General features: G+C 39.9%; 1 protein-coding gene across 1 annotated transcript in view; it reads right to left on the bottom strand.

Moving 5' to 3' along the window:
- Window positions 1-6,734: 6,734 nt before the first annotated feature.
- LOC116811025 (protein FAM47B-like) overlaps window positions 6,735-14,526 on the bottom strand; it is a 78,572-nt gene continuing 70,780 nt past the window's right edge. Inside the window, exon 2 of the mRNA XM_032756168.2 lies at window positions 6,735-8,501. Within this exon, the coding sequence (XP_032612059.1) occupies window positions 6,735-8,501 (1,767 nt within the window). The remainder of the gene's footprint in view (window positions 8,502-14,526) is intronic.

The raw sequence follows: 14,526 nt of genomic DNA, 5'->3' as shown, positions 1-14,526 counted from the left end.
TATATCCTGAAAATTTGCTGAAGGTGTTTATCAGCTGAAGGAACTTTTGGGTTGAGACTATGGGGTTATCTAGATATAGAATGATGTCTCCAAACAGGGATGGTTTGATTTCCTCTCTTTCTATTTGAATAAGCTATATTTCTTTCTCTTGCCTAATTGCCCTGGACAAAACTTCCAATACTATGTTGAATAGGGGTAGTGAGAGAAGGCATCCTTGTCTTGTGCCTGTTTTTAAGGGGAATGCTCTCAGCTTTTGCACATTCGGTATGATGTTGGCAGTGAATTTGTCATATATGGCTCATTATTTTGCAATATATTCTCTCAGTACCTAGTTTATTGAGAGATTTTAACATGAAGGTATGTTGAATTTTATCAAAAGCCTTTTCTGCGTCCATTGAAATAATCATGTGGTTTTTGTCCTTAGTTCTCTTCATGCGATGAATAACATTTATTGATTTGCATATGTTGAACCAACGTTTCATCCCAGGGATGATGCTTACTTGACTGTGGTGGATCAGCTTTTTAATGTGCTGCTGGATTTGGTTTGCCAGTATTTCATTGAGGATTTTTGCATTAATGTTCATCAAGAATATTTTCCTGAAGTTTTTGTTATTGTTGTTGTTGTTGTAACTTTGCCAGGTTTTGGTATCAGGATGATGCTGGCCTCAAACAGTGAGTTCGGGAGGAGTCCCTCCTTTTCAGTTTTTTGGAATAGTTTCAGTAGGAATGGTACCAGCTCTTCTTTGTAAATCTGGTAGAATTCAGCTGTGAATCCATCTTGTACTGGGCTTTTTGTTGTTGTTATTGTTGTTGGTAGGCTATTTATTATGTCTCAATTACAGAACTTATTATTGGTCTGCTCAGGGATTCTATTTCTTCCTGGTTCAGTCTTGGGAGGATGTATGTGTCCAGGAATTTATCCATTTATTTTAGATTTTCTAGTTTGTGTGCACAGAGCTGTTCATAATTGTCTCTGATGGTTATTTGTATTTCTGTAGAGTCAGTGGTAGCATCCCCTTTGTCATTTTTGACTTCGTTTATTTGGATCTTCTCTCTTTTCTTCTTTATTAGTCTAGCTAGCAGCCTATCTATCTCATTAATTATTTTTTTTTCAAATACCCAGATCTTGGCTTCATGGATCTTTTGAATCATTTTACATGTCTCAGTCTCCTTCAGTTCAACTCTGATTTTGGCTGTTTCTTGTCTCTGCTAACTTTGCATTGGTTTGCTCTTGGTTCTCTAGTTCTTTTAGTTGTGATGTTAGGTCATTAACTTGACATCTTTCTTACTTTTTTTATATTGGCATTTAGTACTATAAATTTCTCTCTTAACACTGCCTTAGCTGTATTCCAGAAATTCTAGCATGTTGTATCTTTGCTGTCATTCATTTCAAGTAACTTCTTGATATCTACCTTAACTTCATTATTTACCCAAAGCCATTCCAGAACAGGCTTAATTTCAATATAATTGTATGGTTTTGTGCATTGAAAAAAATCTTGAATTCTAGTTTTATTGCCTCATTGTCTGGGAGAGTGGTTGGTATGATTTGAGTTCTTTTGCATTTATTGAGATTGTTTTATGTCTGATTGTGTGGTTGATTTTAGAGTACGTGCCATGTGCAGATAAGCATTTGGTCCAGTGTTGTGTTCAGGTCCCTCATGTGTTTGTTAATTTTCTGCCTTGATGATCTGTCTAATACTGTCAGTGGGGTGTTAAAGTCTCCCACTATTATTTTGTGGGATTCTAAGTCTCTTTGAAGGTCTCTAAATAAATCTGAGTTCTTCTGTGTTGGATAAATATATATTTAGGATAGTAAGGTCTTCTTGTTACATTGAACCCTTTACCACTATGTAATGCCCTTCTTTGTCTTTTTTGGTTGATTCCATTCTCCCCATCCCTTTCAGTGATACCAATAGGTAATAAATCTGGTCTCTTTACATAATTCCATATTTCTTTGAAGTTTTACCCATTCCTTTTTATTCTTTTTTCTTTATTCTTGTCTGATTGTATTATTTTGGAAAGCCAGTCTTCAAGCTCTGAGATCCTTTACTCAGCTTGGTCTATTCTGCTTTTAATACTTGTGATTGCATTATGAAATTTTTGTAGAGTGTTTTTCCGCTCCATGAGGTGAGATTCGTTCTTTTCTATACTGGCTATTTTGTCTGTCTGCTCATGTGTCATTTTATATTAATTCTTTCATCCTTGAATTGGGTTTCAACGTTCTCCTGAATCTCAATGATCATTCCTATCCATATTCTGAATTCTTTTTCTGTCATTTCTGAAATCTCAGTCCAATTAAAAACCCTTGCTGGGGTACCAGTATAGTAATTTGGAGAAAAGAAAACACTCTGGCTTTTTGAATGGTCAGAGTTCTTGTGCTGGTTCTTTCTCATCTTTGTGGACTAATGTTTCTTAAATCTTTGAAGTTTCTGTACTGTGGATGGGCTATTTTTTTTTTACTTTCATCTTATTTGATGACCTTGGGGGTTTAATTGTGATATAAGGTAGATTCAGTCAACTGGCTTCATGACTGGAAGATTTTCGGGGGGTCAAGGCTCAGCTCAGAACTCCTGCCTGGATTGCATGCTGTAACTCTGGTAGAATGGTATCAGGCCCCAGCTTTGATCTCTGGCTCCTCCAGGTTAGAAACCTGTTGTACTGGAGGGGCTAAGGTGCTACCTGACCACTGGTCACAACACTCCAGTGCATGATGCCAGCCAAATCACTTCACAGGGCAGTGACAGTGGGATCTGTCCTTGTTCCCATGTACCAGCAGCAGCTGCTGCAGCAGCATTGCGGGATGCACACTTATCCATTTGATGCAGCAGGGTTCTCATGGGTGCTGGGGTGCTAACCTCGATGTGGGTATTCGCAGCAGCAGTGGTGGCAGTTTGGCTTGGTGGGGGTGAGGAGCCCCCACTGAGACTGCGTGCATGTCCCTGCAGGTGGTGGTTATAGCATGGAGGTGGGGCATCGGTGGGTGCAGGACTGTGTGTGCCCTCTGTGCATGTTCAAGCTGGCAGCAGTCTACTCAAGGCTGGGGGCTAGTCCACTGTTTTCCATGTCTAGTTTTTCTCTGGTGGCTGAGGCTCAGGGGCAGAGTGCTGCCAGGGGTGGGGCTGGGGAGCTCTGTGCCTGCCGATGTTCTGAAGCGGTGTGGTAGGGTGAGGATGGTGAGGGGGTGCACTCATGGCAGCAGCAGTGGAAAGGCAGGGTGCAGGTATGCCAGTATCAGTGTGCTGGTGGAGAAGGGAAGGATAGATCTGCTTGAGCATAGATGCACTGGCATAGAGATGTGGAGGGTGGCTATGGTTGTGAACGACCTGTTGTGTGTCTGCAGAGGCCACTCTGCTGGAACACTCTGCCAGTCAGGCGTGATGCACCAGCTGTGATGTGGGCCCCAGGGGGCACCTGGCAGCCGTATTGCAAGCAGCTGTGGCCAGGCTGGGGCCCTGCAAGATGCCAGAGGTGCTCAGGTTGGACCGGTCCTGTCTCCCGGGTAAGACTGCCCTGCAGAGTTCAGGTTCGAAAGTTCCCTTAGGGCTAAAGTCTCCCATGGGAACAAATCTAGCCTAGGGGGATGCACATCTCTGACAGTGCTCCACTACAGTTGTTCCCACAGGACACCCTCTGCGCTCTGCCCCCGGCTGGAGTTCTGCCCCTACCACTTCTCTATGTGGCTTTCCCTGCCAACTCAAGTGTCCATGGTGGTCTAGGGTCTTCTCCTGCTGAGATTCCCAAGGCCCACAGTGAGAGGGGGTTCATCCTTGCCTGTTAAACTCACCCCCTCTGTAGGAGTCACTGGGGGCCAGGAACACATTCCAGTGTGCAGTAGCCCCAGGAAGATTCCTAGCTTCCTTCCTCTTCAGCCCAGCCTCTATGTTTTCCCTCAGTCTGTTCTGCCTCTGCCTAAAGCTGCAGGATAAGAACATGGCAGCACTGGGATATGAACTCTTTTTTGCCTAGCCCCAAAGGCCTTGCTCATTCATGCAGACTCTCAGAAATGAAAAATAATTCGCTTCATCTTCATTAAATCACATATTCTTGCATACAAATTATCCAAAGCTTTTATGAAACCTATGTGATGCTGTATACAATTGATTACTACAGTTATTTATGGAATATACCATTCATAGCTTTAGGCACAATTATCTATCCAGCTTTCTTGAATTCTCTCTTTTTCTAAAACCTGTGGATTTGAAATCAGGATATTTTCAGAAGACCAACTGGTGTTAAAGATCCCAAATAGATCAAACATTGTTTCTGTTTATATCTGTATGACAAGTAATACCAATGTGTGTAATTACAGCGTGGCGAAGCCCACATAATTTCTCTGAGGAAAGTTTATTTCACTGGAAGAAGTCATTGCCAATAAGCAATAGAAGCCCTAACCAGTGGCTCTTATTTTGCAATTACACTTTTTCATCTTAAATTTAGTATATGTGTAGCCAAAGCGAGCACATTTTCATCTTAAGCAACAACTAAAATTGTGTGTGATATAGGTGAAGGCTATCACCAGATAAACATCATCATCATCAAAAAGTTATTTTTAATAGTGTCTTTCTGTTGTGCTGTGTTTAGTACCTTTCTTCCTTTCCTACTCCCTCCTCCTCTTCCACAAATATATGTTGAGTATCAATTCTGTGATGCCTGAGGCATTAGGGACTTTAATAAGTAATCCTTTAAGTCTCACCAGAATTTGAGCTTCATCATATGGTATCCATCGTGTAAATGAGGATACATCCTTCTTGAAGTGCAAGGTCACATAACCAAATGTGAAAAGTAGGTCTTTTGCTGAAAGGAACTGAACATTGGATGCTGTTGCTTGAAGCCCAAGGCTTCAGTGGAGAACCTCAGAAACCAGATAACTCTGAGCCATAAGACATGATATTGGCCTCTCAGAAGTCTGAATAAATAAGTATGGATATTTCCCTTGTTTTGAAGGCATTAATGACTCACTTCTCTAGGATACTGAAGTGAGTTCTTCAGTGGGAAGACAACTGGAAAATGAGTTTCCTTGTCTACAGACATAGGATTTTAATAAAAGTAATCATGAAATTGACCTTGGTGGGGAGTCACTGCAACAGGTTTACATGGTCTGAGTGAAGTCCTAACAATAGAGGAGATTATGTATGAAGACACGAGAAAGACACAGAGGTAAGAAAAGGGAATATTGACTGGAGTCTGGAATGCAGGAGCATGTGCGTGTATGTGTGTGCATGTGTGTGTGAGTGTTTATGTACCTAGATAAGTTTAGATGAGCCTGGAGAATTAACAAGCTCTGCTTATATTTTGCAAAAATACACTCAAGAAGAGACACAGGTTGGAAACCGTTGCAGAATTACAATAAGAGATAGTGGTGACATGAACCTAAGTTTATGATGATGAATTTGAAGAGAAATTCTAGGCCTTGGCTTAGAAAACAACATAAAAAAGACTTGGTTCTTCAAGAACACAATGCCCACAGACAAACTTCACTAGAAACAGAATTTGCACATAGACAGATATATATATCACTGCTTACTTGGATGAAATATATGCATATACGTAAGATGGATTCTTTCATCTCCGAAAGAAAAAGTACACTTCAGATCTACACTACAAATATATTTACCTACAAATTTACCTATACCAGTTTTACCTGCTATTTTTGAAAGGTAAAGCAGTTGCTTGATTTATTATTTTAAACTTATGAATGCATTTCAAATTGCCATTAATGAAACGAAAATTATTTGAACTTGAACAGATATGTAAGGATATTTGATGTTACTTTTCTCATACAGATCTATTTTGCACATGAGATTTGCCAGGGAGTTGAAGCTGCCTCCTATTCTGCACCTGTTTATGTGATTTGGTAATAGTCTTTTGTAGTGAATGTTTATGAACATGGTGAATAGTTACATACATTCAACTGAGAGAGATGATAAAATGGCGTAACTCAAGTTTCACCTATGATTTTGATACATAGTTTTCAAACTTGTTTTGGGGGTTTGATGGAATCCTAAAAGGGAAGATAATAATTTTACCATTAAAAAGTGTTAACATTATTTTGGCTATAGACTCCAATTTTTGGCTAACAAAATAATTGTCATAATTATTTCATTAAATTTTCATATAAGAAGAGTTACATAATTCTTCTTTTACTCAGCACTTTTTTTTTTTTTTTTTTTTTTTTGAGACTGGGTCTTGCTCTGGCTCCCAGACTGCAGTGCGGTGGCATGAAGCCATCCACCCACCTTAGCCCCTGAGGTAGCTGGGACTACACGTGCAGGCCACCATGCCTGGCTAAATTTTGCGCTTTGTAGAGACCAGGTTTCACCATGTTTCCCAGGCTGGTCTTGAACTCCTGGGCTCAAGCAATCCACCCACCTGGGCCTCCCAAAGTGGGGAGGGATTACAGGTGTGAGTCAATGCACCCGACCCCATTTCTCTAACATTAATTCTGCTTTTGTTTCTGGTTGTATGTATTTTTACAAATAATTGAAAGGATAATGTAATATTCACAATGCTTCAACAATGTGAAAAAAGTATATGTGAATATAAATCACATAACTGATAAAATATATGAAATAATGACACCAAAGCAGGTCATTAAGAAATATTTATAAGCATTGGGTATTGAATTTACAGATGTTGCCAAAGTTGTACATTCCTGGGGCCAGTCATCATAAATTCTGGTTGATATTTAAAATGAGGGCAAGAAATACCCAATTAAGCAGTAAATTGAAAACCATCTAATCTTCTTTTGATGCAACTGTGACGTCTTCTTTGTACTTGTAAACTTGCATTGCACGTTGAATAGGAGTCTTAACAGAGTCGTAAGTCCATCCCTTCCTGGCAAACAGCTTTTCAATGACGCCAGGCATTCTGTAGCCCTTGCTTAGAATGAAATCCTTAAAGGCAATTGGTCCATAAAGACCGTCAAGAATGTCAGGTTCATCAGGCTTTTCAAGTACGGGTTTGGGGTCAATCAAAGGTTCATCACTTCTTAGCTTTTTCCCCAACATAGGCTCGAAATACCATGGTCCATACCTTACCGTCCCACACTGTGCACTATAAGAATGCGGTGCCGCCCGGAGTCTCCTGTCCCAATATTTTATGCGTAAGAATTCGACCTCATCCATGTCGTCTAGCTCCATGTCATACGTCAGCCTTGAAGCACATTCGTTTGCCTTCTTAATCTTTTGGTCTTCATAGGTTGTTCTGCACTCAGGGGTGAAATCAAACAGACTGCTGATGGGTTCTTCATCAACTCCCAGGTCTCCAGCCCTCTTGAAGTCACGGAGTTTTCTCGATGTGTGTCTACGTTGAAGAGAGTCAGAAGCACACTCCGTTGTGCTTAATGTACCTTCCTGAAACAGTTCTTTTAGACAGGACGCTCCAGTCTTGGGAGGCTCCGGGCAGAGACTGGACACCCGACGAGTCTTAGGAGGCTCCAGGCAGAGACTGGACATTCGATGAGTCTTGGGAAGCACCGGGCGGAGATGGGGCATCCGACTCTCGAAAGGCCGCGGGCAGGATTCCCAAAAATGGTATTTACCAGGCTTGGTGAGTTCCTCGGTTGTCTCCTGGCCCTCACAACGAGCCCGTGCGTCTTCTGGCTTCTCAGAATCCAGTTTCAGTACCTGTAGTAGGAAACTGGATAACCGATGAGTGTTGGGAGGCTCCGGGCAGCGATGGGACATTCCCGTCTGAGGAGGCTCTGGGCGGAGACTGGACCCCCGACGAGTCTCGGGAGGCTCTGGGTGGAGACTGGACACCGGAGTCGTGGGAAGCAACGGGTGGAGACGGGACGCTCTAGTCTCAGGAGGCTGCAGGCAGAATTCCCCACAGGGATATTGACCAGGCTCGGTGGGTACCTCAGTTGTCTTCTCCCGGGCCTCACAACGAGCCCGTGCGTCCTCCAGCTTCCTCTCAGGATCCAGCTGTTGCGGCACCTGTAGTAGGAGATCTGGAGGCATATCTTCTCCCAGATTGGGGTACATGGCCAAGGGATGCTTGGTCATCAGCTGGGCTTCCACTTCCTCTACGAACGCCTTCCGTGCTGGCTGTGCTGGCGAGAGCTTGGAAAATAGGGCCGCTTTCTTGAATAGCTTTTTCTGCCTGCTTTTGGGGTCAGCTTGGGGACCTCTGAGCGATATTTTGGGGAGTAAAAACTCATCACGGCGACAAACGAGCCTCTCTTCGGGAGACGGGCAGCCGTAGCGGAAGTCGTCCATGCCCTCCGTCACAAATACCCGGTTCCGGGTGTCCATTGGCGGGAACCTCAGGCTCCTGTGCTTGCGCTTCTCGAAGTACTTGGAAGAATGTTTGTCACAGTACCAGGGCTTAGAGTCCATGCCCTGGGACCTCGACCGGTCCTGCGGCCTCTGGTCCCCCGTGGTGGCCCTCGCTGGGGTGCCACCTCTCCAGCTTCTGGGGTTCCAGATCCCTGCCGCTCTAGTCGCTAGGAGACCTCCAGCCCCGCGCAGCCCAGGTTCCTTCCTGGAGGCGGGGCAGCGCTGACGTCACAAGCGCAGCCCAGATTCTAACAGGTGTGTAGTAGAATCTCATTCTGGGTTTCATTTGCATTTCCTAATGACTACTGGTATTGAACATCTCTATATTTGCTTATTTGCCATCCTTATCTCCCCTTGGTTGACGTTTCTGTGGATTTTTCCCCCATTTTTAAATTGTGTTGCTGGATATCATATTTAGTTTTGAGAATCCTTGCTGTGTTCTAGATGTAAATAGGTTATCAGATATATGATTTGCAAATTTTTCACTTCATCCTTGGCTTTGCTCTTTCATTGTCTGTGTCAAAGAGAAGTTTTTTAATTTGATGAAGTCCAATTTATCAATTTGTTCTTTTACGGATTGTGCTTCTTTTGATGTATCTATGAAAAACTGCCTATCCAAAGGTCACAAAGATTTTTTTCATTTAAATGTTATAATTTTTGTAAATAGCACAAGATATAGATCAAAGTTTTTATTTTAAAAATGTACCTATTGCTTACGTATATCTGATAATTCCAGAACTGTTTTTGTAAAGACAATCTTTTCTCCACTGAATTACATTTGGAAATTGGTAGAGTATCAGTTGTCTATATTTTTTGAAGGTCAATTTCTGGGCACTCTTTTCTCTTCCATTGATTTTTCTCTCACACAAATTTCACACTATCTTGGTTACTTTAGCTTTATAATAAATCTAGAAATTAGGTACTAATTCTTTAACAATGTTCTTTTACAAAGTTGGTTCTTCTAAGTCCTTTGAATTTCTGTAGAAATTTTAAAATCTGTTTGTCTATGTCTTAAAAAAAAAGTCCTGTTTGGATTTTGATTAGGATTCTGTTGAATCTATAGATCAATTTGAGGATAATTGGCATATTACCAATAGGAAATTTTCTGACCACTGAGGAAAGTCATCTTTCCATTTATTTATGTGATTTTTCATTTTCTCAGAAATATTTTTTATTTTTTAGTGTATGTGTCTTTCAAGTCTTTTTCTGTCCAGATTTTTCCTAAATATTGTTTTTCATACTATTATATGTAGTATTGTTTTTTAATTGCAATTTCCAATTTTTTGTTGTTAGCATATATAAATATTGAGTTTTGTATATCCATCTTGTATCATACAACCTTGGTAAACTCACTTATTATGTTCAGGAACATTTTGTAGATTTCACTGAATTTTCTATATGTATGATAATGTCACCTGTGAATAAAGACAGTTTCAGGCCAGGCGCGGTGGCTCACGCCTGTAATCCCAGCACTTTTGGAGGCCGAGGCAGGCGGATCTCAAGGTGAGGAGCTTGAGACCAGCCTGACCTACATGGTGAAACCCCGTTTCTACTAAAAATACAAAAATTAGCCAGGCATGGTGGCACATGCCTGTAGTCGCAGCTACTCCAGAGGCTGAAGCAGGAGAATCACTTGAACCCCGGAGGCGGAGATTGCAGTGAGCCGAGATCACACCACTGCACTCCAGCCTGGTGACAGAGCGAGACTCTGTCAAACACACACACACACACACACGCACGCACGCACGCACACACACACACACACACGACAGTTTCCCGTCTTCCTTTCCAATCTGAGTATCTTTATACCCCCCAGTCCAGTAGTAATTTTTGATTTTCCTTTGAATAATATCAGTTAAATTTTTCTCTCTCTTACAGTGCTTAAAACAATACCTATGAAAAAGCATTTTTATAAAAAATTTTAATTATAGACAAATTCAGCCTACGTTGTTCTTTATGCATATCATTTTCTCATCACATAATAATTTTTCCTGTACATTCTTACTCATTTTTGAAAAGAAGGTTTCTGACTTCCCTTGTGGGGTGCAGCTGAACAATGTTTTCTACCATTACTAGCAGGTATACCCTAGTTCCTCCTTGTAAATGAGGCATGATCAATGCCTCTCTTCCCTTTGGTTCCTCCTCTGCAAAATAGACACAATATATATTCCTCTTAGGTTTCTCATTAAAGCAAATAAATGGTTTATGTGTAAATCAAGATAATCTATATAATATGATTTTGTATAGCATCTGGAACAGAATAAGCATCCAGTAAAATATTGTTATTTTGTTTTTTTTTTTTTTTTTTTTTTTTTTTTTTTTTTTTTTTTTTTTTTTTGAGACGGAGTCTCGCTCTGTCACCCAGGCTGGAGTGCAGTGGCGCGATCTCGGCTCACTGCAAGCTCCGCCTCCTGGGTTCACGCCATTCTCCTGCCTCAGCCTCTCCGAGTAGCTGGGACTACAGGCGCCCGCCACCACGCCCGGCTAATTTTTTTTATTTTTAGTAGAGACGGGGTTTCACCGTGGTCTCGATCTCCTGACCTCGTGATCCGCCCGCCTCAGCCTCCCAAAGTGCTGGGATTACAAGCGTGAGCCACCGCGCCCGGCCAAAATATTGTTATTTTATATAGTATTACTACAATTTGAAAATAAAAATATTCTACATTCAGTATCTAAATAAAGGAGAAACAAACATCATACATTTATATATCACAAGTATTTTCATTTATCGATTATAAGAATCTGTGTTAAAGTCTCAAGATATTTAGTAGATTTCATAATGTGAAATTGGTAAGACCAAATTTGATATGGATTTATTTTTAACTTTCTTACTTAGAAAAATTCCATGGACTGTATGTTAAATTCAAGAGTCAATGCTTCAACAGTTCTCTATAACAGTACTCTAGCAAGCTCATATGAGTACTCACTTATCTAAAATGGGTGAAATTTGAATAAAACTTCTATATTCTAAATAATCCCACAGAAAAACACACATTGACGCTGTTAAAGATCAACTGGATATCTTCAAAAATTTTCAAGTGACTGTTCATTTAAACAGTTTTTGTACCTTACAGCCACTTTATTTTTTTCACTTTTCAAAGTAGAATATTATACAAAAGACACATATCCAGAATACATAAATAAATCTTAAAACTTAACAATAAGAAAACAAAGAACACAAAAAAGTTTATACTATATAGTGGTTTAACATGTACAGAGATTAATAGCTAAAGAAATAATTATAGTTGTGTGTACATATTGGTTAGTATATATGCATATATTTTATAGCTCTGTCTGCTGAGAAACTAGAGAAAAATGACACCCAATTAGCAACAGGTACCTCCAGTGCCCAGATCTTGGTTTCTAAATACCATTCTCCAAAATAACAAATGCAAAACAAAAAACAGACATCCTTGGAGAAATGAGTAATTCTAGGCCTGGGGCTGTGAAAACACAAGATGAGCCTGGAGTATTATGTAATGCCAGAAAATACGGAAGTGCTCAGAAAACAAAAGAATAAAAGCAGATCAGGAGCCACACTGAAAGAGCACTCAATGGCCAAAGTTAAAACAATTTAAGCAACAAAATGAATTAAAATTTAAAAATTATAACACAATATAAAATAAAATATCCACGAGTCCATACTGATATAAATAATTGTACAAATAAATAAATGAGGAGAAAGGTAAAAATCTTTCTTACAAAGAATTTCAAAAAATGTACATAGATACTCCTCCCTCCAGCAGGTGAAATTTAAATGCCCTCCCCAGAGTGTGGGCTGGATTCTAAAAAACAGAATATGGAAAGGGAAAAACAAAATATGGAAAGGGAAAAATAGTAACATTTTAGTGGAGAAGCCTGGCAGTCCTCTCCTTAACCAAGTGATCAATGTTAATATCAGCAGTGAGAAGTCACGTTGGTATCGTGCACTCCTCTGATAGGATGTGATGAGAAAAACACTTCACCTCTGTAGTGTTCTTCCCTAAATTCCAGAATCCTAGCCTAATGAGGAGAAAACATCTAACAAACCCAAGTCCAGGGACATTTTACAAAATTCTCAAGTACTCCTCAAAACCATAAAGGTCATGGGAAACAAGTAAAGACTGAGAACCCGTCATAGACTTTAGATTAAAGAGACATGAAAACTAAATTCCATGTGGTAGGCTGGGTTGGATCCTGGCACTAAAAAAGGACATGGGTATAAAAATCTATAAATCGGAATATAGTCTGAAGTTTAGTTAATAGTAATATGTTAATGTTAATTTTTTTAGTTTAAATGCATGTACAGTGTAAGATATTAATTTTAGGGGAAGCTGAGTGAAATGTCCATGAAAATGCTTTGTACAGTGTTTGCAACTGTTTCATAAATCTAAAATTATTCTAAAATAGAAAGCTTCCATTTTAAACTATGTATTGCATCATGATGGATTATCAACAAATCACTATTAATCATACAAGAGAGAAAGCTGTAGCTTCTTTAAAATGCATACTTGTGGCCCCCCTCACCCCATATATAGTAAATCATAATTTTTTCAAAGTGGAGCCAGTCATCTACATTTCACGTGGTCTTTAAATTATACACACCAATATGTGAGAATTACTTTTGTAAAGCCATGTGCCTTTTATAGGCCCCAAAGACTTTCAAAGAGTTTAAAAACCACAGTGGTAATGGGATTATCCAAAGTAACCAAATTTGAAGAAAATTAAATCTCAGCAAGTGCTAGATGGGAATGTAAAAATCAGACAGCAAAGCCTGTGGACAAAATAATTCACTTAGATAACATGTGCATAACTAGGGGGCCCACGGGATAATGATGTCATGATAGAAGAGTAAAGAAGATACAAAGTTTGGTGAGTACCTGACTGGCAGTAGAAAAACAACTAGGAGTGAAAGCAACTTACTTGTGCAAATAGTCCTTCTTGGGTTGAAGAAAACTGACATCACTGTAGAGTGCAGAGAAATTACAACTGGCCTGTTCAGTCAAGAAGCACCAACTGCCTTAGTATGAAGTGTTAGTCCAGAAATGAATAGTGTAGCTGACAAGCAAAACCAACACCAACAAGCTAATAAAGAAATGTTCAAGCAAGTCAAAAATGCTCTGAGTGGAGCAGCTGCAATGAATAAGTAAACAAGGGAATGAGAATAAACAATGAAAATCAATGTGATGAAGTGCATTGATTTAAAGGAGCCTAAGTAGTCCCAGTTTTGACATTTTTGTGTGCCTCTGACTGCTCTACAAACTTTACTTTACCTTAACTCAGGACACCATTTTTATGCTCCAGCAGACTCATGTTATCTGAAACCTTGCTGCCTCTCCTATCCACACGCAGCACCTGCCAGCCTCTTACAGAAGCCGAATCACGTTCACTCTGATCCAATCGACTTTGTTTTGATTTTATTAGCTCTTGCTAAGTTTACCTTCTGTGTGGAGAACCTCAGAAACCAGATAACTCTGAGCCATAAGGCATGATATTGTCTTCTCAGAAGTATGAATAAATAAATATCGAGATTTCCCACATTTTGATTGGATTAATGAGTCATTTCTCTAGGATATTGAAGTAAGTACTTGAGTCTTAATGCTCTGGCCAGAATTTCCAATATTATGTTGAATTGCAGTGGTGAGAGAGGGGATCCTTGCTTTGTGTCAGTTTGCAAGGAAAATGCATCCAGCTTTTGACTATTCAACGTGATGTTGGCTGTGGGTTTGTTATAGATTGCTCTTATTACTTTCAGGTGTGTTTCTTCAATACCTAGCTTATTGAGAGTTTTTAACATAAAGGGGTGTTGAATTTTATTGAAAGCCTTTTCTGCGTCTATTGAGATAATCATGTGGTTTTTGTCATTAGTTCTGCTTATGAATCACATTTGTTGATTTTTGTATGGTAAACCAATCTTGCATCCTAGTGATAAATCCAACTTTATCATGGTGGATGAGCTTTTCTACGTGCTGCTGGATTCATTTTGCTAGCATTTGGTTGAGGATTTTTGCGTCAATGCTCATCAAGGATATTGGCCTGAAGTTTTTTTTGTTGTTGTGTCCAGGTTTTGGTATTAGGATGATGCTGGCCTCATAGAATGGGTTGGGGAGGAGTCCCTCTTCAATTTTTCAGAATAGTTTGTATGGAAATGTTGCCAGCTCCTTTTAGTACATCTAGTAGACTTTGGCTGTGAATCAGTCTGGTCCTGGGCTTTTTTTGGTTGTTGGGCTATTTATTACTGATTCAATTTCACAACTCATTATTGGTT

This window comes from Hylobates moloch, unplaced genomic scaffold, assembly GCF_009828535.3.
Source record: "Hylobates moloch isolate HMO894 unplaced genomic scaffold, HMol_V3 SCAFFOLD_7, whole genome shotgun sequence".
Classification (NCBI taxonomy): Eukaryota; Metazoa; Chordata; class Mammalia; order Primates; family Hylobatidae; genus Hylobates; species Hylobates moloch.
Note: the sequence above shows the minus strand (reverse complement) of the source record. Positions and strands in the feature narration are given on the sequence as shown.